This window comes from Dermacentor variabilis, chromosome 6 (assembly GCF_050947875.1).
Source record: "Dermacentor variabilis isolate Ectoservices chromosome 6, ASM5094787v1, whole genome shotgun sequence".
In the NCBI taxonomy this organism is placed as follows: Eukaryota; Metazoa; Arthropoda; class Arachnida; order Ixodida; family Ixodidae; genus Dermacentor; species Dermacentor variabilis.
This window is the reverse complement of record NC_134573.1, coordinates 173922738-173949417: the sequence shown is the minus strand read 5'-3', so window position 1 is coordinate 173949417 and position 26680 is coordinate 173922738. Positions and strand designations below refer to the sequence as shown.

General features: G+C 47.5%; 1 protein-coding gene and 1 long non-coding RNA gene across 3 annotated transcripts in view; one reads left to right on the top strand and one right to left on the bottom strand.

Moving 5' to 3' along the window:
- The window catches only part of LOC142585831 (endosome/lysosome-associated apoptosis and autophagy regulator family member 2-like), a 62146-nt gene that overhangs the window by 6746 nt on the left and 28720 nt on the right, over positions 1–26680 (bottom strand). For both annotated transcript variants that reach the window (XM_075696859.1, XM_075696860.1), the window contains exons 2-18: positions 23931–24280; positions 22653–22800; positions 22487–22576; positions 21562–21670; positions 20396–20545; positions 15858–16130; positions 14342–14446; positions 13126–13343; positions 12320–12387; positions 11580–11780; positions 10098–10319; positions 9265–9394; positions 7251–7360; positions 6646–6722; positions 5289–5334; positions 4289–4475; positions 3057–3268 (exon numbers count right to left, since the gene is read on the bottom strand). In XM_075696859.1, the coding sequence (XP_075552974.1) occupies positions 3057–3268; positions 4289–4475; positions 5289–5334; positions 6646–6722; positions 7251–7360; positions 9265–9394; positions 10098–10319; positions 11580–11780; positions 12320–12387; positions 13126–13343; positions 14342–14446; positions 15858–16130; positions 20396–20545; positions 21562–21670; positions 22487–22576; positions 22653–22800; positions 23931–24280 (2696 nt within the window). The remainder of the gene's footprint in view (positions 1–3056; positions 3269–4288; positions 4476–5288; positions 5335–6645; positions 6723–7250; positions 7361–9264; positions 9395–10097; positions 10320–11579; positions 11781–12319; positions 12388–13125; positions 13344–14341; positions 14447–15857; positions 16131–20395; positions 20546–21561; positions 21671–22486; positions 22577–22652; positions 22801–23930; positions 24281–26680) is intronic.
- Positions 17685–19236, top strand: LOC142585833 (uncharacterized). Its single transcript, XR_012829133.1, has 2 exons — positions 17685–17895; positions 19106–19236. It is a non-coding gene; the product is annotated as an uncharacterized LOC142585833 (long non-coding RNA).

Below are 26680 nucleotides of genomic sequence, written 5' to 3'. Positions count from 1 at the left end.
TGGGAGGCGGGAAGAAAACTGCGTTCTTTTTTTTTCTGGGCCACATCAACGTCAGGAACAACACTGAATGGCTGCCAGTACAATTATTAAATGTATCGGAGATCATCATCATCATCATCAGCCTGGTTACGCCCACTGCAGGGCAAAGGCCTCTCCCATACTTCTCCAACAACCCCGGTCATGTACTAATTGTGGCCATGCCGTCCCTGCAAACTTCTTAATCTCATCCGCCCACCTAACTTTCTGCCGCCCCCTGCTACGCTTCCCTTCCCTTGGGATCCAGTCCGTAACCCTTAATGACCATCGGTTATCTTCCCTCCTCATTACATGTCCTGCCCATGCCCATTTCTTTTTCTTGATTTCAACTAAGATGTCATTAACTCGCGTTTGTTCCCTCACCCAATCTGCTCTTTTCTTATCCCTTAACGTTACACCTATCATTCTTCTTTCCATAGCTCGTTGTGTCGTCCTCAATTTGAGTAGAACCCTTTTCGTAAGCCTCCAGGTTTCTGCCCCGTAGGTGAGTACTGGTAAGACACAGCTATTATATACTTTTCTCTTGAGGGATAACGGCAACCTGCTGTTCATGATTTTTGAATGCCTGCCAAACGCACTCCAGCCCATTCTTATTCTTCTGATTATTTCCGTCTCATGATCCGGATCCGCCGTCACTACCTGCCCTAAGTAGATGTATTCCCTTACGACTTCCAGTGCCTCGCTGCCTATTGTAAATTGCTGTTCTCTCCCGAGACTGTTAAGCATTACTTTAGTTTTCTGCATATTAATTTTTAGACCCACTCTTCTGCTTTGCCTCTCCAGGTCAGTGAGCATGCATTGCAATCGGTCCCCTGAGTTACTAAGCAAGGCAATATCATCAGCGAATCGCAAGTTACTAAGGTATTCTCCATTAACTTTTATCCCCAATTCTTCCCAATCCAGGTCTCTGAATACCTCCTGTAAACACGCTGTGAATAGCATTGGAGATATCGTATCTCCCTGCCTGACGCCTTTCTTTATTGGGATTTTGTTGCTTGCTTTATGGAGGACTACGGTGGCTGTGGAGCCGCTATAGATATCTTCCAGTATTTTTACATATGGCTCATCTACACCGTGATTCCGTAATGCCTCCATGACTGCTGAGGTTTCGACTGAATCAAACGCTTTCTCGTAATCAATGAAAGCTATATATAAGGGTTGGTTATATTCTGCACATTTCTCTATCACTTGATTGATAGTGTGAATATGGTCTATTGTTGAGTAGCCTTTACGGAATCCTGCCTGGTCCTTTGGTTGACAGAAGTCTAAGGTGTTCCTGATTCTATTTGCAATTACCTTAGTAAATACTTTGTAGGCAACGGACAGTAAGCTGATCGGTCTATAATTTTTCAAGTCTTTGGCGTCCCCTTTCTTATGGATTAGGATTATGTTAGCGTTCTTCCAAGATTCCGGTACGCTCGAGGTCATGAGGCATTGCGTATACAGGGTGGCCAGTTTCTCTAGAACAATCTGTCCACCATCCTTCAACAAATATGCTGTTACCTGATCCTCCCCCTCTGCCTTCCCCCTTTGCAGATCTCCTAAGGCTTTCTTTACTTCTTCCGGCGTTACCTTCGGGATTTCGAATGCCTCTAGACTATTTTCTCTTCCATTATCGCCGTGGGTGCCACTGGTACTGTATAAATCTCTACAGAACTCCTCAGCCACTTGAACTATCTCATCCATATTAGTAATGATATTGCCGGCTTTGTCTCTTAACGCATACATCTGATTCTTGCCAATTCCTAGTTTCTTCTTCACTGTTTTTAGGCTTCCTCCGCTCCTGAGAGCATGTTCAATTCTATCCATATTATACTTCCTTATGTCAGCTGTCTTACGCTTGTTGATTAACTTCGAAAGTTCTGCCAGTTCTATTCTAGCTGTAGGGTTAGATGCTTTCATACATTGGCGTTTCTTGATCAGATCTTTCGTCTCCTGCGATAGTTTGCTGGTATCCTGCCTAACGGAGTTACCACCGACTTCCATTGCACACTCCTTAATGATGCCCACAAGATTGTCGTTCATTGCTTCAACACTAAGGTCCTCTTCCTGAGTTAAAGCTGAATACCTGTTCTGTAGCTTGATCTGGAATTCCTCTATTTTCCCTCTTACCGCTAACTCATTGATCGGCTTCTTATGTACCAGTTTCTTCCGTTCCCTCCTCAGGTCTAGGCTAATTCGAGTTCTTACCATCCTGTGGTCACTGCAGCGCACCTTGCCGAGCACGTCCACATCTTGTATGATGCCAGGGTTAGCGCAGAGTATGAAGTCTATTTCATTTCTAGTCTCGCCGTTCGGGCTCCTCCACGTCCACTTTCGGCTATCCCGCTTGCGGAAGAAGGTATTCATTATCCTCATATTATTCTGTTCCGCAAACTCTACTAATAACTCTCCCCTGCTATTCCTAGTGCCTATGCCATATTCCCCCACTGCCTTGTCTCCAGCCTGCTTCTTGCCTACTTGGAGCACCGTATCGGATATCACGGTGCTCGTACTGTGACCGGAGACGGCGCAACGCGACGATGTCCCTTTCCACTTTTAATATGCTTTGCCGCATAACATACCTGCATAACGGCGAAGCTGAATTAATAAAGAAAAGATCATTACGCAACGCATATTAGACTTTTTCCTCGTGCGCACTCAACAAATCCCAATCCTCTCTCTGAAGCGAACTGAATTAGGCCCACACCACCACTGCTGTACACTGTAACCATACCAACACTGCCTACACACAAATGGCTTGGACTTAAATCTGACCGGCTAGCGAACTACGCGGCGGTGCGGCATCATTTCTTTCCCCGCATGGGGGGGGGGGGGGGAGGGGGGATCCGTTTTCCGAGAGATGTATGACGTGTCTGTAAAGTCGTTTTGATCGAAAATCGAGAGCATGGCAGACAAATCGGCTGAGTTGGCAGGCATGGTAATGCTGCTGGGGGGTTCTCGATAACAAAGACGCGCGGGCGAAACTTGCTTAGACACCGCCGCTTCCCCTAGCCGCGAAAGGACAGCACGTGGCGCACCTCCTGTTCTTCTTCCAGAAGTAGACGAGGAGACCCAACAGGAGCACGCCGAGGCCGACGCCGATGGCGATGATGATCTGCAGCTGTCGCGGTATCACCGAGCAGGGCTGCGTGCGCGTCATGGTGTCCGCTGCGCTTCCGCGCGGGATGCAGCCCTGGGGCGAGATGTAGTGCAGCTTCTGCACGCCGCCCACGCACTCGCCTTTCACCACCTGCGCCGAAATGGGGCAATACGTCATGCGTCACGGCTTGCGCTGGTGCAGATCGGGAGGAATGAGATTGCGCCGAACAAGGACCTTGCAGAGCGCTCCTAACAACGAGGAAGCGACAATTAAAGATGCAACAAGGAACAGTCCTGCTAGATGGAAACCAGACGTATGAACTAGGTATACCCGTGGGCTTGTTGGTGCATGATATGGTGTAGACTTCAGGGCAATAATCAGGATTGACAGAGATACACACGCGCGCGCTCAAGGGCCGTCCTGCGTGCATATCTCTTTCTTTAATTGTGGTCGCGGTATCTTTTCGGTGAAGTCTATAGTACGTTATTTGAATATTTTACGAACTGCACGGCAGCAGCGACAGTGATAAGAAGGCAAGAGAAACGTATCAGATGCAATTGATTATTGATACTAGATATGCGTGAAAATATGCGTGCGTGCGTGTGTGGTATTTAAGTTGTTCTTATGCTGAATCCATAAAACGGCGCTTTGTTCAGAAGGTAAGTGGAACAACAGTGCACCTTTACTGCAAGTTTGATAATGATATTTATTTATTTATTTATTTATTTATTTATTTATTTATTTATTTATTTATTTATTTATTTATTTATTTGGAGATAGAGACATCGACTGTAATGTTGACGCTCAGAAGAGTGTTGTTATCGTTTTTATGGATGTCTTTTTCGAAGTCTGGCTACTGTTTTGATAAAGCAATTTCTGAAGAATCTGATTTCCGCAGACTTTTCGGGAAATTAAAGTAAAGGAAGCTGCATAAGTGCAGAACAGATGAGATAAACAAGAAATAAACCTCATAATTGTAATATGCACTAACATTACATATATCTACCAAGTTTTCAGCATCGTACCTGAAAGAGTAAAGACTTTATTCATTTTTAGTCTATGACCAGACTCCTACCTTAACTGTGTGACTGTAGCTTATAACAGCGCTGTTTCGATGCGTCAAATGGACAGGCTTCAACGCGGCTGAAAGGATGTCCTACGGACACTCGCCTGGTAGTCGTCCGGCTTGCAGATGCGGCAGGCCAGCGCCGTCCGCCACAGGAAGTGGAAGGTGCAGCCGTCGCACGTCCCGTCGGGACACGACGTGGGCAGCGACACGGTGCCGTTGGCGCCAGCGTTCTTGTCACAGCGCATCGTGATGGTGGTGGCTCGGCCCTTGAGGCACGCCTGCGTCGGCCTGCGAGACGCATTCGAGGGCGAGCTACACTCTCTCCGCGCAGTCTCTGGCAATGCCAAGGAATGAAGGAGCTCGCTGACTATACAGCTAGAATGAAATGACGTCTCGAGATCCTTACGGTTCCCTCGTTCACAACGGAACGCCGTCGGGGCAGAAGTCAGAAGTAGCCGCCTCGAGCGCATGACCCATAGTGTGACGCATAAACTGAACTAAGAACAGTCCGCCTATAGATGGCTTTCCATTATGAACAAAAGATCCGTACAGATCTCGAAACCTCATTTTGACTATGGTCAGTGCCCTCTTTAATTCCTAACAATGATGCTGTCTGACCAGATAGTATTCCTTCGAACTCTCAACCACATTAGTCTTCGAGAATGTGACTTGTTATGAACTTCACTCGTCACTCGGATGTTACATATCTAGGCAGGTGCAACTTTATCGCCATAATTAACCGTTTCTAATGTGCACGGTGCAGAAAATCACAGCTATATACTTATGCAATACCAGCCCCTGCAAACATTTGTATTTGCGGCAAAAAGAATTCACGCTCATCCGGGGCACAAAAACCGGGACCATGCACTGTCAACTTCAGCGCCCGCTTTGACAAGAATTGTGCTATGTGTCTTTCCTTCGCGATCCCGCGCACAAGAACTTAGATTGGCAGCCAATAAAAGGCTTGTACTAAGACTTAATACTCCTTTTAAGATTTCGGCTCGGCTGCATCCTCAGCTCTGCGTTGTTGTTTAGTTGCCGTACTGATCTAACAATAGTAATGACACAACGGAAAAGCACCACGATGGTTGCTATACTCACGTGGCAGAGTAATAGAAGAAATGCACGTCGGGTTTCTGGCCAGGACCTGCAAGGTCATCGCAGAGACACGAGCGTCATGAAACTAGCGCTGTTTGTACTTGTACATTCATAATAAAGGTGCAGAGCACAAGAAGAGAACGAGGACAAGACAGAATACAGGGCTATCGCTCACTTATGCACCCCTGAGCTTATTTGGGAGATGATGTGATGTACAGCATACATGTCGGATTAACACCCGGTAGATAACAAAACCAATGGCATCCTCATTCTAAAGGAGCCATCTAATACTAGGTCCAGCAGAGCACGCATGCATGACCACACCGTAGAATTAAATTCTGTTCCCAGACAAATATTGCACCTGTTTGCCCGAGAGCGTGACGGATGAGTGTCTGATGCACACATTACATCGCGCAATGTGGTACGTTATATGCCGGGTGTCATTCTGACATATATATACATCAGATGATTTTCTTAATAAACTTCAGTTGTTAGTGATTGCTCGTCCTGTCATCTATCGTTTCATCGTTCCTATTTTGCGCTCTGTACTTTCACTATGCACGGAAACCAACTCGGCCAACCTGATGTACTGTGGTACATACAGGCTGCAAAACAACACGAAAGGAAGCGCCTAACGCGGGATAGTTTGATTCTGAAGCCTGCTACGAATGGGGTCAAAACGTGAAATCAAAACTCTAGGATGGCTCGAGACAAGCTGAACCAAATACGAGAGCATGGGCCTATAGCATTGACACTTTCAAGATGCGCGCCGACTTGTAGTTTTGCCAGCAGGAAAGTCGACCCGCGATGTAAAAGATTTTGGCTGCAACGTTAACAATATTACAAACAAATATGAGCTCTCCAAAGAAATAACATTAAAAAGAATATCAGACAGAGCATACTTCTGCCGCATACGCGATTGGTCTAGCATGCTTAATGGATTAAAAGCGGTGTATCTGTTGGCGACGAGATGACAATTATAACAGCCGCTATACAATAATCACTAACCACCGACTACTGGTCGACAAGGTAAAGATTGCAAACTTCAATTATTCGTACCTGTGAAAAAAAGAAAAGAAGAATTGTGGTCACCGAAAGACGAAGGGGTGACTTGTAACGACATTCATCGGCAGCTCTAAGTGGATCTTAGTGTTCCTAAGGTGGTCCCGGTATGAATGCAGGCGCTAAGAAATTATGTAAATGACTGAAGTTTACGCGCATTCCAAAGCAAATATTTTTTTCTTGAGATAATGGTATAACAGACGCATATAACGCAGGTTATTCCTTTACCGAGCAAACGTATAGGCAAGATCAAGCAATATGGTATCCCTTCCTCTTTTAGTGGCGCTGGCGCGCTTACCTGGGAGGAACTCCTTGAGGACGTCGATGTCATTGTACGATGGCCTGGTGGTGATACCGATCAGCTCGTCTCCCAGGCTTCAAAGAGGAAGTAAGGGAAGAAAAAACCGGAGAAAGACGTTTCGAGTAGGCGCACAAAAAAGATGTTCGGGCTCATTCACTTCACGATGTGGGTGTACAGCACGAATAAAAGCGTGGGCACAGGCGAAGAAAAGACAGGGCGAGCGCTTTTGCTGTCTCGACCGTCCTGTCTTTTTTGCACCTATGTCCACGTTCTTTTTAGCGCTGTACTGCAACTACATCATGAAGTAATATAAACTCGCCCAAGCTTCCAAGCTTCTAGGCTCATTCGCACCGGCGATCGTGCAGCGAGCGGCCGACCCAAAGCAGTAGCTTTTCGACCAAAGCGACCATTCGCGGCCACATATATGTGACCGGTCGCCTTGCGGCCAACTTGGTCGCGCGGCCTCTGCGAATCGCCTGCAGTGTGAATAAGCCCTCGCTCCGGAAACACCTTGAAACACTCGCGAACGCGGGCACACCTAACGTGGGTGTGCAGCGACGATTTGCAAGGAGTCCCGTATACGAGGCAGAGTCGCGACTCACCTCACAGACTGGATGGCCAGCGGCGAGCCAATGTCGGCTTGCTGCGAAGGCACGATTGTCGATCTGCACATCTGGGACTTGACACTGTCGCCGGAGAACTCGTCCTGCATCTGCAGTGGACAAACAGGATTGTGCAGAAACCATCGACGACGCTTGTCAGTGTGGCCGAACGCTTCGAGAAAAGCTATTCGCTTTGTTGCTGAATAAATTATGCGCTCGAAGGCGTACATTTGTTGCAGTGAGGACGTCTAGGTAGCGTTTGTTGTTTCGCTGCTCAATTTCGTAGGGAACAGAACCGCTAACCAGTACATATCTGTAGCGGTGCCTGAGCGCTCTCCAGAAGATAGGGAAAGAGGGAGAAGAGGGGCGCTGTCCTTCCCGAGTGCTCCACCACAGCATCTGAACCTTGACACGCCCAGACGCTCTCGCGCGACAGCACGTTCCGAAGCACTCGGTTATTCGCTTACATGCAGAACGGTATACGTGTTACAAAGGCACGTCTTCAACAGTGTCAGGTTCCGCCTTCGCACTGTCGCGCCCGTTGCCCCATCTTCCTAGCTTGCGGAATAGCCCTGGGCGCTTGACGGAATTTGACGAAATGTTTAATTTACCGTTGAAAATGCCACGTCTCAAACGAGTCTGTGAGAACACGAGTCTGTGAGAACTACGCAGGCACCCCAACTACGCAGGCACACCCACTACGAAGGCAACCCGCAATTCAGTTGCGCAAGAGTAAGCGCCCTTTGTGTAGGCCGTGAAAGTCCGACCGCCAACAACGAAAACTGGCGGAAGAGAGAAAAGAAAGCGGTTAGCTTAAATAATGAAAGAAAGAAGAATAAAGAAACAACTATCGCACCGGTGAATCAGGGGACGTGAAAGACAAAAGGGTGCGGTTGTCAGAGTGGAGTGGCTATTTTCGTTTGTTGTTTGTTTGATAAAACTATATTTTGTTTTATCTTTGACTAATCGCTGCAATGAGATATGTAAAAGTGAGAGCGAGAAAAGTAAGAAGAAACCACCGCCTATAATACAGCGCGCGCTGAACGGCGACGTGTATTAAGTTAACAGTGCAGGCAAAGACAAAGAAAACAACGCGAAGAGCGTCGACTTCCAACTGCTTTATTTTTTGCCAGATCGACGTTATAATAGTAAAAAAGAAGCAAGTAGAAAAAAAGTGATGCATGAGTCCTTGTATCTGCTTGTTCTGACATCATAGTTCTGCGGAAACCCGCAAGGTGGAGAGAAGTAATTAATGAAGAGAAAATCAGACATCCACCCGTTCGTAGCAATTTCGCCCTACCATCTGCTAGCCTCCTGGTCAGTTCAGGTGGTAGAGCGGCTGCCAGGGAAAGGCGGTGGTCCCGGGTTCGAGTCCGGGACCACGACGAATTTTTCTTCAACTGCGAGAAACCCGTGTGCGTTTCCTTTGTAGCAATTACTATGAACGGGTGGATGTCTGATTTCAGCTTCATTAATCTGCTTTTCCTGCTTGCTTATTTCGTGACTAATATATATATATATATATATATATATATATATATATATATATATATATATATATATATATATATATATATATGTCGTTGATCTGGGGGTGGAATAACCAAGTTGGAAGGCGGTGTGCTCGTCCTGTCGTTTTCTTTGTTCATCGTCTGTTCGTTTGTTGCCACAAGTTACCAGCTAGCACTAACCCACTCTTGGCAACATATACGCCAATATGCGTAGCGCAAATTGGCATCCCTTTATGAAAACATGGTCGTTCTTTCATGATTATTATTATTTTATTTCGCGACCCGCCTGTGTGTCGGCAATGCCGGCATGACCATAAAGGTTGAGGAACTAAATAAAGGTTGAGGACTAAGGAAACGCTTCCGTGCAGCCCTGCTACCGGGATTAGGTGCGGCAAAGACAACGACGCGTGACAGGGGCGCAGTGGCGACAATCCAAGGCGTGATAGATTCTGGCAGATAATTACGTCACGCGGTTGGGAGGAGACGGTGCGAGAAGGGCTTACGTGGTACGTGACGTTGTTCCCACACACCGCCACCGGTTTTCCTTCGTTGCCGCAGAGGCTGATGTTGAACACGTGGTAGTACTGAGTTCCGCTCGCCGTGAATAGCTTGCGGCCTCGGACTTCCAGGTACCTGTTGCAACATAGCACGTCGGCACACACGACTCGCATTCACAGCCGTGTTGGCAGAATTATGCTCGTCTAGCTTAGAATTTAACGAATGAAAAAGCAGTAAAAGGAGTGGCTACTCGGCCTATAGCCGAGCACCTCTACGTGTATATGCAGTGGAATGTATATTTCAATGACATGACCGCAAGTTCACACAAATTTCATGTTGATACAAATTTTATAGCGTCACGGCTATGTTCGCGCCCGCTATATAGTCCCTAGCATGCTTGCTCAAAGGTCGATTGCCGTGAGACGGTCATGTTTGAACAGTTGCATACATGGCAACATAGGGTTATCACGCGCATGCGTATCAGATAATAATGTACGCATACTCGCTTTCCCTCCTACACGATATTCGTTGCCAGTCGCAACGCTCTCGGTGGCTCATTTTCTTGCATCTTCTCTCCTCGGTCGTGCTGTTCCGAAAAAGAAATCAAAACTAGCCCAACTTTCCACGTTATAACAACTTATCACGTATCAGTGAACTTCCCTCAATGCTTGCCTATAGAAAAGAGAAATTGGGCCGCCAGTTCGCTCGACATTGACAGGTTCTTGGTGCAACAAGCTCCTTTGCCCGCTTCGCTTCGTCTTTTCCTCCACCCGCTCTTTCGCCTCCGGCGATTCAGTTCACACTGGCGCGTGCAAGGTACGCCACACGGGCAACTCACGACGGCAGCGTGTGGAAGTCGAACTCGTCCCCCTGCTGCAGGTAGACGCGGCAGTCGCTGTAGCAGGCCTGCCCGTTCTCGCTGCGCAGCCCTGGCCCGCAGGACTTGCACGAGGAGACGCCGTACGGCAGCCTCTCGGTCACGTACGTGTTGGCCGGACACTGCTTGCACACCAGGTTCTCGCGGTCCTCGATGTACTGGCCCGGACCACACGGGATGCACCTGCATGCGCGACGCGAACGTGCCAACGAGTGTTCAGTATACGTCGAGTGCAGAGCCAAGGCGTTCGGGGAAAAATTGATGCTTCTTTATTTTGTTGCTTTTTTTTCTTGTTTTATGTTTGTCTTTTACGCGTATTTAGATTACCGAGTAGTATACAAAAAGAGGTCCCAGAATTATAATGCTGAAATGGTGGCGCTTGTTAGTTAATGCAAGAAACATATACACGAGTATTAGGAGCGTACAAGCAGTCGTAGTAACAATATAATCTACAGCAAAAAACAACAACAACAACAACAACAACAACAACAATAATAATAATAATAATAATAATAATAATAATAATAATAATAATAATAATAATAATAATAATAATAATAATAATAATAATAATAATCGAGAATACAAATACAGAGAAGTGATGCGTGAGGACGTATTACCTATATTGTACATAAAGCGAGAACATGAAAAAACAGAAAAAGAGATGACACACGTTTAGCATGAACAGGGAGCGCGTTCCATTGCTTCGAACTAGAAAAGCCGACAGTCTGATGTCCGCAGTTGCTATGAGCTATAGGCAACAATACGTTATAATTTAAGGCAATTATTGTATCATTTGGGTTGACAAGATGATCCCTACAAATAATAAACCATTGACTATGGTGAGTACTATGCAAAACACTTCGGAAATCTTCAAAGCAAAGATTTCACGACACAGAAATCCGGAATCACTTGTACTCATTCTCATTTCATGTTTACCCTTTTCTAAGTTCAACGGACAAGAAAGGTGACCATACTACTTCTTATTTGACATGTTCAGCGCTAGGTTGACAATTTTTATTCGACAGGTGCGATCACGCCTACTCCAGACACCACACAATCGCCGTGGTTTTCGATGTATGCGAACAGCTTCTCTGGATCACAAGCAAACCTAATGCTTGCGTAATTAGTCAGAGAAGGGTGAAGCGATAAAGTTAGTGGCGGGTAGGTAAGTTTTGGAGGTCGTAGGTCGCAAGAAAGTGAGCAGGAGCTAGCGACCGACTGAGTGAATGATGTATTTCGCACTTTGCTGTTCATTAGCAAAGGAACCACTTAGAATCGCTGCAAGACTATTTCTATTATCGCACAGCACTGGTAGCTCATTGATTTCTCAAAATAAGTGATCACTGTAATTCAGCGCTCGAGAACGGCAAGAGACTGCGACCAATTCAACTGGAGTCTCGATAGGACTGTGCGCGCACTGCGCATGCGTCGTCGTCTCACCCTTTGGCCTCGCTCCCTTCCGGGCAAGGGATGCATTTCTCGGCTCCGCCGCGGACGGTGTTGGTCACGTGGATGTCGTAGATGATGGCCGAGTCCTCGGTCTGCTGGCGGCGCCGGTTGCTGCGCGGCGCGGCCGGGTCATTGGCCGACCGCTGGAAGGCCCAGCTGAAAGTGTAGCTGTCGTTCTGCTGCACATAGTACCTGCGTCAACGACAGAATGGAGGCGCCAACTATATCAACTATGCTTAGTCTCAGAATGTACTCTCGGTTATACTTTGCCTTCAGAAGCACCTCTCAAAAATAACTTCCAGAAATAGTTCATTTATGGAAACACAGTTTGCTATATCACATGACATGCCGTGTAGATACAAAGTTCTAACAAAATCGCGAGCTTCACGAGTTTGTGTAGATGTCTTATAAAACGCCCAACCGCTTGAGAAATCTGCTTGATGCATACACTGACTGTTGAAAAAATAACAAAAAGAGAACATTTCCCCATACTGACGCCGCACAGACGTCTATGTTCTCTTCTCTCTAGCACAATTCGAGCACATTACTACTTCGCAAGCCAGATGCAATCATGAATGCCGGAAGATGTACACAACACGTTTTGTGTGTAATTATTTTCGTTCACAATTCCGATTTCCAATTCTCGTCTTGGCGTGTGCAATCATGCAAGTAGCGCTTGAAGCATTTGAGTTATTTTTTTTTCTTACGAAATCAGGATTGATAGCACTCACGTGTAGTGTTGCTTCTCCTGTCTGCCAGTCCAAGACTTCACGACTGACACGCCTTGCCTTGTGTTAGACTGAAACGCAAGCAAGAACATATTCTGTTTGTTTGTTTGTTTGTTTGTTTGTTTGTTTGTTTCGCTTATTGCAATGGTGAAGCTCTAAAAAAGCAAGCGCGCGTCTCTATTACGTTACATTTCTACTCGTAATGCAGCAGCACAATTATTAACAAAAAACGCCAGTCATGCACTTTCAAACGTCAGGGGCCAGCAACTGAAGTACTGCATTACGAAACTTTGAAAGGTGTAGAAGTCGATGTGTCAACATCTCTAAAGCTTGGTTTCTATGGATGCCTGCATGCTTTTCTGAAAGCGCAAGAGCGTCGACGCCATTATAGATACTTGTAGCTGACACTCTGGCTTCACTGCGAGAATACGCTTTATGAGGTGAAACACGCCGCATGTAATAGATTGTTCATTCTGAAACATGCGTGATAAAAATGCCCTTAACACGTTCCTTTCTTTTTTAATTCCACACTTTTAGATTGAACTTTGCGGTGGCAGAACCTTGCACGTGTGTGTGTTTACCAGCGTTTGCATCTTCTCAAAAGTACCAACGTTCGCTTTTTCACATATCGCGTTATCTGGTGCAGCTGAAATGTTCATATTCAACTTGCTGTTGAGTGCACAATCAAAAGCTTTCACACATAGCTGAGACTGCTACAGAACTAACGCCTCGAAATAATATTTGTAGTCTAAGACAGCGTTAAGTGGCGCTTTCGCGAGGCAAGCAAGAGGTTCTGTGAATTCCCTTACGGACATGAATACGAGCTCGCACTGCCCGGAGCAGTCGAGCTCGAAGGTGAAGCTGACAGTGCCGTACGCTGTGGTACGGCCGCCGAAGAACACATCGCGGCGTCGGAAACCTCCGACGTCCAGCGACAAGATCAGGTAGGCGTCCTCGCCGTGCCCTTGGCCGCTCTGCACGTAGCTGCCGGCCGCCTTCCAGGCCGTCGCGTTGCGACAGCCCCAGCCTGCACGCACGCGCAGCTTCGTTGTTCAAGGAGTTTCGTTATACCAATATGTTGCCGCAAACACCCTTCAACACCTTGTCGCTGAGGCGAGACGTAAAATTTTGAAATTATAGATAGAACCATACAAGGTACAATATGACATCCAGGCAGAATCAATTCCTACAGGAAAGCAGAGATCGTTCAGAAAAACTTTAAAAAATAAAACAACATGAAAAGAAGCATAGTGATGTTGCTAGTGTTTGTGAGAAACACTAGCAACAAGATGATTGCTAGGCAAGGGGTTGGTTCGGTATATGAAAGCTACGGTGTCACTACTTCCGAACATATGAACTGACCTCTTACAAAAAGACAGGTACCGAAATATAGGTCCCTCTGCACCTAAATAAACACATACTTCAGTTCATGCTCAAAACTCAACTCTCATGTTAGGAAATGTAACTTAGAAGACAGTTCCAGATTTGCTTATTCTCGTTTTGGTACAGTGTAACGCCCAAGCGCTCTTGGACTGTTCGAGAAACCTTGTGTTAATTAACATCCCCGTTTCGCGCATCGGGGGAAAGTAATGATTCAAGAGCATTCTTACAAACAATAATCTCAACACGCATACAGTTTGCAGTTAAAAAAGAAAAAAGGACGTGAGGCAATGAAGACAGAGATCCAATAAAAAAAGGAAGTTTCGCAAGATCACGTATTATTGATCGACCACAAACAAATGGGATACTTTTGGCAGCGCACACTAAGGGGCATGAAAATACGCTCAGCGTCTGCAGTATTGGTAGGGTTAAGGTAGGGAACACACAGAGTGAAAATATTTCAAGGCAATAAATTACACTAAGGCTCGATGGTTTGTCAGTACGAACCACGGATCTTAAGGGACGAGAATAGACACTTCATAAAGACAAAAATAACCAATTTGATGGCGCTACCCACTACCTTGGCTCAAAGGGGCGCTCATAAAATCGATCCATTCATCGATATCCGCCAAGTAGGCAGCTCACCTTGCAGGCTCATGCAGCGCGACGCCATGTTGCTTGGGAGCTCTTGCCACGTCTTCAGGAAGAAACCGTAGTTTGGCACTGTTGATGCGGGGCAGTCTTGGCACTCTGTGATCCAGGAGGGAATCCGAAAATTGAGAGAAATGCCACAGGGACGTATGATGTAGATGTATTTATTCTTGAGAAGGGTAGAAATTCGATCTTGTGGGTACGACATGCTGCAAGTGAAGCGTAAAAAATAGGAACAGACGGAGGGCACAACACTTGCACTGTGTTTTCTCCGATCTGTCCCTGTTCTTCTCTCTTTCTTTTTTTTTTTGCGCTTCACTCGCAGTATGCATTTATTCTTCGCTTAGTTGAGGGAGCTAGGCGGGGGCACTCGTCCTTGGGGCCAGCTTTAGATACAAGCATCGATAAGTACACTGGACGAACACGAGTAGATAGCAAACGCGCCCGTTCTGCAGTTATGCAGCTCTACGCTGCGGTCCTACGCATGACTTCTTCGGATTTTTTAGCTTCTGTTCATGCCAAGCGAACACGTCGAGAAAGGGTAATGCAATGGTGTAGCTGAACGTGTGCACGAAAGTAGGCCTTAAAAAGCGTATAGTTGTTAATCACTCTCTGATTTAGTGTGCATTGCACAAGACTGTGCATTTATTTTCCCACCTAACTATTCGCCGCGGTGGATGTGGCGTTCTGCTGCTGCAAACAAGGTCGCGGTGTTGATTTCCGGCTTTGGCAGATTCCTAAGGGGGGAGGGGCTTAATGCAAAAACGCTCGTGTACTAAGTTCTTAGTGAACGTTTTAAAATCTCAGGGGGGCCAAAATTAACCCGAAGCCAACAACTACGCTCTAGAGACGGTAACTTGTGTAAAAGTGCATATTCGCGTAAATTAGAGGCAACCGGCGCTCTTTGCCTTAAGTAACGGCAATAATCCGCACGAATTTGAATATATAGATTTTTTTCTCATGATGCCAAAAGTTAAAATTTAAAGGAGCGAACCATAGGTATATAACTGCCGAGTCACGCGTGAACAAAACTAACAACGTGTAACAGTGTGTGTAACATGACGCCAGGCCCTGAAGCTACGTACATAGCGTCTCTATAAAATTCGTTAACACCAACTCTACCTTTAAACGTTCAAACCTGCGCGGCTGTTACGATGACTAGTTGTAAAAGAGCGATGGTAACCTATGTTGGTTCTCATTGCCTAATTGTGACTTCTAGACTTGGAACGCCGTTACTTGTTATTTCTGAAGTCAAGGAGTGGTTTATGAAAACTCATCTGGTCGGTAGTTATCATAGCCCAAGGTAAACTGGACGCCGACCGCAAGCATAAGTAATAACGAGACGCTTCGTCATCCGTGCGAGAGCCTTGTTCACCGTGCAAGACCTTTCGCCGTGGCTCTCGTGCGGGTGCCGACACGTCTTGTTATTTATACTTGCGGCCGGCGTCAATCTTTATCGTCGACCTATTATTTCTCTCTCCCTCGACGCATCGCGCACTCTCTCTCTCACCCTTGTACCCGTCCGAGTAGTTGCCGGGCGGGCAGTAGTCGCACATGTGCCGGTTCCCGTGGTGCATGCCCGGGTTGCAGGGTGGACAGGGCACCGTCAAGCCGGACACCGGCAGGTGCACCGAGTCCGGGTGGTGCGGGTCGCACACCTTGGGCGACACCCAGTCGTACGACACCGTCGTCATGTTGCTGCGGTGGTCGCACGGGCTGCGCATCTCGAAGTAGTCGTCCGGCGTGCACGGCGGACGCTTGCCGCACTGCGACGAGCCGGGCACTGCGAAACGCCGCGGTCAGGCCCGGGCGATACGCCACACAACGAAACACTCTCTTCGCGGCGGCATTCTACACGGCGAGAGAAAGTCACGCAAGTGGCACGTATAACGACGGAAGGAGGAGGGCTGATAAATAAATACCCACGAGAGATGTCGCAGAATCCACTGCCCTGCCTGTCTTACATCTATCAATACCTGCACAGGCAACAAGCGGAACGTACAAAACAACTTAAAAGTACACAATACAAGCGCTTGCCTTATCCACTCGCAATATTTTGCAAATATTGATTCTTAAACATTCGCAAGAGGTTATCTGAAAACGGGAACAAAGAAACAACATTTTTCGTTGTTGTGAGAGCTTGCCGTGATAGGTGTAGCAGCAATAGACTCTATTCGAACGCTCACTATTCGCCGTGAAACACGGGTCTGGTAGCGAAAACAAGCCCCGGCAAAGTTCACCGGTCCTCACTACTGCCGGCTCGACAAGAACACATACAGAAATCTCGCACTCTACCGCCTCGCTGTGGGCACTCTAATGGAAGTCTCCCCGTTATAGGATAACACAACGTAAAAAACGCGCCCCATTCTTCTTGTTTCCTGTAGTTATCGTAGCCGTACCTCTCTAAATAATGCAAAATGTTTCGACAAGAGTACTTTCTTCTTCAACGGTTCGTCAATAAACAGCTTTTGACACTAAAACGCACATGTATACTGACATTCTTGCACGCGCCAAGTAACTCTCGGTCACCAAAGCAAAACCGAACAGTTATGATTCATATGAAAGTGCCCCAGTATTTTTTTTTCTAGATACACCCAGAGAAAAATCAAAATCGAGGTCGGCATCAACCGGGTACAGCAGCTTTGCGATCGCTTTTCACGAGGATATTGCCTACCGAACAGCTTTTTCAATCTGCTGTACGGCTTCTTCAGTGTGCGTATTCATATAGTATATTCTTCAACGGCGCGCATAGAGCTTGGCGCCAGCTCTATGACTTTCACCACGCTGCACGGTTTTGGTCTAGACAGAGTGTATCTAACGTGCCTGCCGGTTAACGCGACGTCACGCTTCGCGACGAGAAAGACCCGAGCTTTCAATTTGCCGATAACGGCGCGCCGCGGTAATGTGCGCTCTGAGAGCACCTGGTCGTTTCCATGACGACAGCGAGCACGCTCGCCTTCACCACGTTCGGCGCCCGCAGCGAACGGCACGCTTCACGCCGCACTTTCTGTCGCGCCGTCCCGCCAATGGACAGCTGTGATAAGTCATGCGTTGCCGCCCGTGCTTTTTTTTTTTTTTTTTGCTGTTTTGGGTCATACCATAGAGAAAGAAATTCAACAAGAGGGGACACTCTTCAAAAACTGGCAACAGGAAACACGTCACGCCTAGTTTCAACAACAACCGTTAGTTGACGCGAGCATCAGAAAAAAAAAGAATGTGAAATAAACTTCCAGACAACGTTTCATTTTTTTTTATTCTTTCCCACTAAAAGTGAAAAAGTTTTGCGTGTAAATGAACTTATACTTTGCATCTTTTTGTTTCGTTGCCTAGCAACAAGCTAGCCGCACGCCAGACGCGCGTGCATACGTCATGCGCCAGACAAGCCGCAGGAGTGAGCGAGGCCGGTCGTACGTACGAAGCTCGCGTGCTCGCCGACCCGTCTGTTTTGGATATAGCCCATTTTTTTGGGCTCCCGGCCTTCTCTATGCTTTTCTTGCGTATCGTCTGCATTTCGACACGGCACCACTGCACTACTGGACTACGGCAAGGTGAGAAATTGTGTTTGACAGTGTGCGGCGCATTTTAAGCACATTTAGGCTTAGTTCGAGTGGCGCAGTTAGCGAAAAACAGCTCCGCCGTCCTGGCGCAGTTAATTTGAGTTAATGCCTCGTCCTGGGAGATGTTTGCTGCGCTTTCTATGAGCGCCAACATTACTGTAACTTATTTCGGTAGTTTTGGAGCACGCTTGCCGCACCCGGCTTATTGACGCAGTAAGCGAAAACCGGCTCGGCCGTGTGACGCATTTGCGCGTGTACATGCGTGTACTACGTCGTAGCGCCTAAGACAGACAAGTTTTCGCGCATTCTGTGGCCCCCAACATTATTGTAACTAACGTCGTTATATTTGGGGTAATTTAGAAGCCCGGTTGCCGCGCCCGGCTTATTGACGCAGTTAGCGAAAAGCAGCTCGGCTGTGTGCCGCAGTTTCACGTGTACTGAATCTTGCTGGTAGAAGTTCGTTAGGCATTCTCTGACCCGAAAAAGTATTGTAATTTATTTGGTAACTCTTTAGGATATCTTGAGGCTTGCTCGCCGCGCCTGGGGTTGTGAAGGTGTTAGCAAAAAAGCAAGCCGGCCATAGTGAGTTGGTTTTGCGTGTACTGAATTTTAGTGGGACAAGTTTGTGACGCATTTTATAGCCCTGCAACAACATATACTTTATTTCTGTACTCGCGCTTCTCGAAAACGCGACTAGCGGTTGCCGAGAGTGATAACACGGGAGTGTTGCATGCGCCGGCAGGACGCGTAAAAGATAACACGGAGGAGCTCAAGAACATGACATTTACGTATTCTGAGCGACTGAAAACAGGCTTTGCACCCACGAGTCTGACTTGAGTGCGATTAGAAGGCATTCTGCGAGCGTGTAACATGGTCTGGCTGAGCCTGTGTTGTAGCACTGTGTACTTGGCGTACCATCGTGTCGACTGAGGCCAAGTTGTTTTGGAAACGCGCAGTCACCCGTGTATTTGTGCACTTAAAGTGCAGGAAATAATGCCCGGGAAAGGAGGGCTGCTTGAAAATCGGATTTTCAGATTTTGTAGCAATGTTTGGGAGGAGTCTTTGCTGCGAAATATACGTAAAAGTGAATTTATCTGTAATGCCGCTCATTCATCACTTCGCACGTTTCGCCTCTACACGAAATACTCCTGTTAGGTCAATATACCAAAATGATACATGCTTGTAATTTACTTTCTTTCAGCTGATGGCATCCGGTGGAGCATCGTACGGCAACGACTGCTGCTTACCTGGTGCCATAACTTTGGATGAATGCGGAAGAAGCCCGGAACGAGCATTTATATAGAGCAAAATAAACAGTTCATCATTTCAGAAGGCGTCTTTCGTTTTCTTTATGAAATTGCACCTGACAGATTCGGTGCAGTCTTGTAAAGGTCAATCGCAATCATTTCTACTTAATAATGAAACGATTCCACGCCAAGGCCACGCGAAGCTCAGCAGAAGCGAAACGAAAAAAAAAAAAAAAAATGAATGCCGCGCCGAGCAGCGGAGCCGGCGCGGCGTGTACCAAATGGTGTTCAAAACGCGCGCGCCCAAAACCGAAACAGGAAGAAGTCAACAACATCCGCTAGGTGTGCTACAGTCAATTCGGCCGCTGGGCTCTATGGGAGTGTCCGCTCTTGTTGAAATTTCTTTCTCTATGGTCATACTATTTCTGTCTGCCCCGGCCGCCGAGCAGTTGACGCGTCTTTCTCTTCGTTCGCGCGTCTCTGTACAAAGGTAGCGTGCACTGCACCGCCATCGGGCACAAGCTACAATCTCCAACTAAGCTTACAGGGTGCAGGTAACGCTGTCAGACGTCATGCCCATGTCAACTAAATTCGTCGTACGCGCACCCTTCACCATTCCTCGAACTCTATTTGTCACCAAATCGTACTCGTTTAACTTCGTAGAAAAGGCACCTATTGTTGTCCCTTTATCATTGCAATTTGAAAACCTTGCGACGTCGATGGTTGGTTCAGAGTCCCGTGGACTTTGCCTCCTTGAAGACTTGTCATTGTGAATAAGTAAAGCATGCGGATTGTGTGCTCAGAAATGTCGTTAACAAGTCTACTCCCCTTGGTGTATCATGGTCTAAGGATTTGTAAAACTGGTTGGTGTCAAAAAGTCTATAGAGAATACTCAAAAAAGAAACATAAGATCGTAGCATAACATCTTAAATAAACGACCTGCTTCCAGAGGCAAACAAAGAACCAGCCTGCTCGGTTTTCTTTTTTACCCTTGGTATGAAAAATGTACGCTGATATGTTCGATTCACTGAACCTATAGAACCTGGCTGAATTTCGCATCGTTTGCCATCACTTCATCAGTGATCGTCTTCCTGCTTTATTGAATGGCCCAGCATCGAGGAACAGCCCTTCGCATGTCCAATCGCAAACAAAAAGTTGCAAGTAATCGTGGCGATGGCCGCGCATGCCATACAAACACGAGCGTCGATCAAGCGACCCGTCGGCGCCCTCGCCGAGCAACTCACGGGCGAACTCCTCCGGTCCGCAGGCCTTGCACGCGGAGGCGTCTCCGATGGAGTAGGTGTTCAGGGGACACGGCTTGCACTCGACGGCCCCCTCGGAGTCGCTGTACGTGCCAGGGGCGCACGGGGTGCATTCGGACGTGTAGGCCACACCTGCAAGCGCCGTCGTGCCGATGAAATTCAACGTCCACCGTAAGTTGCTATCGTAACCCTATTAGCTACTCGATTAGACTGATGTAGGACCCGCCTCGGTGGCTCAAGAGGCCAAGGCGCCCTGCTTCCGAGTACGAAGTCGCGGGTTCGATTTCCGCCCGCATCAGCAGCAGTCGGATGCGTATGCAATTATGAAAACGCTCGTGGACTGCCAGTAAAAGTGCCAGTAAAATGAACTCCATGCGGCCATAATTATCCGGAGCTCCTCCCCTATATGGCTTCCCTCTTAGCCCCAGTGTTGCTTGCGACGTTAAAATCAATCAATCAATCAATCAATCAATAACACGGGTCGTGCTTTCTCTCATGTGCCCCCTTCCTCTGAGCAAGCGTTCTTCTTGCAGTGAATGCGGCGCAACTGGCCCAATTGCTGAACTGAACGATGGACCGGCAGCCAGCTATAGCGCCACATGACGATCTCGTGCAACACCTAGTTCTCTTACATCGTTGGCTGCGTTTCCATTACTTAGTCACGCACTCTGTTATTCTAATAGACGACTGCTTATCTGTTCCATGCATTACATGACCTCTCCAACTTCCGCTTAATCCCAACCAGAACATCAGCTACATCCACCTGCTCTCTAATCGGTTATTGCACTCTGGTCTTCTATTAACGCCCCATCTATCGTTTTATATTACATTGCTCGTTGCGCGGTCCTTAAGTTACTTTGTTATCATCCAAATTACAGTGCCGTAGATTAGCACTAGTACGACGCACTGATTGAATACTTTTCTTTTCAATGATATCGATAAGCTGCCGCTCGTTTCCTGAGAACCTCCCGCCGTGCAATCGCTCCGACTAATATTCAGTCGCCTGGTCATGATCCGGATCCCCTGCGACTACTTACACCCACAAAGGGACAAGATAAGCTCACTTCTCGCTAAGGAAACTGAAACTAAGAGAGAGAGAGAGAGAGAGAGAGAGGAGCGTCGCACGTGAACGCACGAGGAGCACGCACCGCTTATTTCGATGCTCTTAATCTTCACCGGCCTGTTCGTCTTCCCCTCGCCGGCGTCCATGCCCACCGTCTTCCAGTAGAGCACGTTCAGGCCCGCCTGGAGGTTCACCTGCGAGAACCGGGGGCTCAAACAGCGCCGTCGCAGCTTAGGGATGTTTGCACGCGAGAGACCCATAATGTCTAGTCCGGACGGATTACATACTTTGTGGCATCGTAGCATGTACGGAATGAGATCACGTTGTGTGTTGCTCCTAGCAGGAGTTGCACATCGAACTGACTGGTAAGAACCAATCGTAGGATTTTCTTGATCTTGTCTCATAGAGGCAGACCTTAAATGCAATTCGGGCACGTAACAGTATACCCGCTGCGGATATCTTTGTAGCCATGGCGTTGCGCTGGTGAGCTCAAGGTCGTGGCATCGATCCTGGCCGCGGCGGCAGCACTTCGATGAGGGAAAAATGCAAAAAAAAAAGAAGCCCGTAGTTTGTTTAGATTTGCGCACACGTCGAAGAACCCCAGTTGGTCAGAAACTGATCCGGAGTCCCCCACTGCGATGTGCCGCATAATCAAACCGTGGTTTCGGCACACACAACCCCAGAATGTTTATATTTTACGTAACGCTATTGAAAAAGATGAGCGCGCATCGAGAAGACGCTCGTCTACGATAACGACCGCAACGATCGCCTAACTTGGCCTTTCTATTATCGCTATATACTACGGCAAACACCAGGCCACATCACTCCTGCAGTCTCATATATCCCTTGAATGCTAGTACTGTAGGGCAACGTCGTCATGGTAAGTTCTGCCAAATATCTTGTTCTTCTGAAAGCAAGGTCTCTGGAAATCACCTTAAAGTGTTTCAGCCTCTTTATGTACGTTTTTAAACTGCACTATAGCACGGCGCGAACGCGCACCGTCCACTCACGTTCATGGTCTTCCACTTGCCCTCCTCCGTCGTCTGAGGCCACTTGTACCTCTCCGAGTGCTCGATGCTCTGGCACTGGTCATTTTGGGCCTGCGTTGGTTCATGAATGCAATTCGCATAAGAGGTCGACGCTTCCGCGCGGCAGGTGGGAGTTGCGCGGACGCACCTCGAAGTTGAAGATGACGGTGTCGTCAGTGTACTGATAGGTGTAAGTGAGCACGCCGGGCTTCACCAGTTTGGCGGAGTAGGTGAGCACCGACACGCACGGTCCCCCTTGGGAGGCCACGTAGGGCTGGAACGCCTTCCAACCGTACCTGCGTGCCGCAAGGAGCACCGCGAAACGCAGCGGCCATTAGTGACGCGGTGGCTATAGCGATGCACCCAAGGAGTCATCTCGCAAAGGCAGCGGTAGCCGACGGCACCGCAAGAAAGTAAAAACAGCAAAGCACACAGGCGCTGCGACTGACAGATTCAGCGCTGTGCATGTCTTTTGCCTTGCTTTCTCGCCGTCCTGTCTGTAGGCGCTGCCTTTCCGAGATGATATATCACCAACTGGCTCAATTAATAAGCTTGTTGCGCACAAGAAGGCTGGTCCATAGTACTTTTACGAACGTGCGCCGTACACTGGCCCTTCCCAAACTGTGCGTGTAGGAAAAGAAAGAATGAGGAAAGTTCTTCATGAGTGTCACTGCTTCTCCAGTATGACGTATTTTAGAGTTATTTCGCTGCCCAATAAAGTACGAGCACTCTTTTCGGAACATAGTGAGTTCCCTCTCACTTTGTTTTATCGTATATATATATATATATATATATATATATATATATATATATATATATATATATCCACTTTAGGAGACACTCTCCGGTACGTTACAAATGCGCTTTGTCAAATACGGAGAGCTTTCATACAAGCGAAAGCACATGCAGACATTAGTTGGCCCTAGTTAACACTGTGCACTGTGAAAGCCGATACTTAGCGTCCACAAAAATGCGTATAAGAATCCACAAAAAATGTCAATAAGCAAAAAAAAATGTCGTGCCTCCCAGCGGGATTCGAACTAATGAGCATCCGTTGTTTTTTTTTTCTTCACTTAGTATTGTTCTTCATCTCTTAATTTTTGACGTTAGCCCAGCACACCTATATTTTCAATTTATTGCGCTTCTTGTACTGCGGTGGTGCTCGGAAAAGCGTCTCGCTTAATATTATTTATTTCTATTCATCCCCCCCCCCCCCCCGCGTCTCTCGGGATACCAGTCAATAACAGAAGAGCACATCAACTGCTCTTTTCCTGTCCTCGTCTTTTAGTGCTGTACGCTAGTATTTCAAGACGACGTACCAACTAGCGCACATTAACTGCGACACTACAGTGGAACCCCCCTACCGAACTGCAAGCTGCTCTCCCGAGTGCATAGTGTGTGCGTCCCGCCGTCGCCCCCGACTCACGCCGAGCAGTTGAGGGCGGCGTTCGGGGTGGTGGCGTTGGTGCCGTTGGTCCTGCGGGCGCGGAAGCTCGACTCGATGGCCTCGGTGAGCACGTGCATGCCCGGCGGCAGCTCGCCGTCCCACTGGCTGAAGCGCAGGCCCCCTCCGAGCGAGTACTTGCCCGCGGGACAGCGCACGCACGCCAGCCGCGTCCGGTCGAAGTACGAGCCCGCGGCGCACGACGTCGTGCAGTCCTCCACCCGCTGCGGCGCGTTGGGCGCGCCGCCCACGCACGTCTGCGGCCGCGGCACCGACACGCGCCACCGGCCGCCCTGGTCGTCGCACTCGGTGAACTCGTAGTGGAAGTCCTTCTGCGAGGGGGCGACGCAGAGCGCATCATTCAGTGGGACGACGGGGAGGGGGCAATGTCTGCAATGATATTCAAACCAAATCAATCCAGAGTACTCGTAACTTAAGGTATCCTTCCTTAGCTTGAACACCACTCGTTTCGAAAAAGGTAAGAAAGGACTGCTTCGAAAAAATAAAAGGGGGAGGGGGGATGCTGTAAACCTGGCAATCAGACAGTAAAATTAAATTGTGAGTCACCTTTCAGGAGCTGCACAGCGGGCAAAGTGGGGACACTGTAGAGGATGTCCTCAGATTAAGTTTGACCACTCGGGGGTGTTCCTTTAACATGCATCCAAAGCACGGTGGACTAGTTTTTTTTTTTTTTCATTCTACCCACATCGGAAGGCGGCCACTACGGTCGGAAATCGAACCTGTGGCCTCGTGCTCGGCCGCAGAACGCCAGCCATTGAGCCATCGCAAGATATTCTGGCAATCGGCGGACTAAAAGTACATGTTCATCAAAGGAATGCGAAACACCAACGTCGAATTAGTTTATTCTGGCGAAGAATTATTTGTAAAACTCCACTTCCATTCATTTGACTCGAAATGGTTCATTACCAGCGGGGAACATAAAAGCCAAACTGCCCCGATATTAAACATTACGCCAAAACCACAGTGCCGTAACGTCATGGGTGACGTCAAGTCGTCGGTTCTCTTAGAATGCATCATGGATTTCGAATTATTTTCCCGTACTCGTGGCTCTTTGTCGCAGTAAACGTTTTCGAAACTTGCTAGGTCAAGTCATCGGTTCTCGCAGACGCTGTCGAAAATGCATGACGTCAAGCCAAGATCAAGCTCGGTGACATCGTGGCACGGTGACACCGAGCGTACCCTCTGGGTAAGAGCGGCGCAGAAGCGAGCTCACCATGATGTAGTTTAGCTGAACATGCCTTTTAGTGGCTCTTTGAAAAGGAACACAAAAGAAATATTGAGTTAAACTGCTACATTTCTGAATTCTCACGTCAGTTCGAACGTTCGAAAAAAAAATATATATATATATATATATATATATATATATATATATATATATATATATATATATATATATATATATATATATATATATATATAGCCACTTCTGGTGCAGCAGATAAGAAATATGCTAATCTATACTAAGCCTATCTATACCTAAGCCTATACATATAACAAAGAAGCCCGGACTGGGGCCTTAGTGCGGTTGGAAGCTACATAAATGTTACTTCTTCTTCTTCTTCTTCTTCTTCTTCCTCCTCCTCCTCCTCCTCCTCCTCCTCCCTTTATTAGGAACGGCAACGGTGCCCACGTACACCGGCTTCTGTTCCGTGACATTCGAAATTAAGTTCGCTGTAAGGCTATACGATCGCTCGCTTCTCTCCTGTGCACACATTGTCACTGATTGTACCCTTTTGTGCTCTTTTTCAACTTCTGAGCGCCGCTTGCTCGCCTGGAAACGTGCCTGCGCCGCAGTTGGCCTGTGCTGACCCTGTACAGGTCCGTCGCTCGTTATACCCCTGAAAATAACAGATCTTTCAGGGAGTCATCACCGAGCCAGGGTATATATTGCCCTCGAAAACTGAACCGTCGGGTCGGCCGGGGAAGTGCACGTGCCTATCGCTGCTATAGAATAAAACCGTGCAGTAACGTAGAAGCTCAATAGTAAGTGCAGGATCTCTCCTCTGCTTTTGTGTTCTCTTGTCTATTTTTTTTTCAGTCGCATGTCCCCAGTGGTTCTAACGCAGTATGAACCAACTCGTCCAAATCAAGGTTCTTCCTGTACATATGGCATTCCTGTAGATTATATTCATTCATTCATTCATTCATTCATTCATTCATTCATTCATTCATTCATTCATTCATTCATTCATTCGGATGAAAATGCACCCACTGATGCTGTTTGCTAGTACTTTACGTAGGACCACAACATCAAAAAGCTCTTTGAAAACTTTTCCTAGCCATGACACCGACACTGTTTAGATGTTATGCACAGTGAGGCTTTTGAGTGCATTCCGGAGATCCAAACCATAGCCAATTGTTTCGACAAGTGTACTTGTCTTCGTCTGGGCCCTCAAGAATGAGAATTCATTTGCCGAAATGTTGGCTCCGGTGGCATCCATTGTTCTACCACTGCTGATCATTTGCGTTGTGAAGCAACACATATAAGGCCACAGCAATTTCTATATGCTCGTTCGTCCTGGTCCTGGGTCATTGTGCAAAAATAAGACATGCAAATCATATTGTACCCTAGCAGAGCCCACGTCGATGCATTGACGCGTGTAAATATAAGATCACTCTTTTGCACCGATTAGGGTGTAAACGTTCTTAATGGGTAGGCTGTTCTTGACACGGGCGAACAGTCAGTCTGCGAATTTGACTCGTTCGACGGG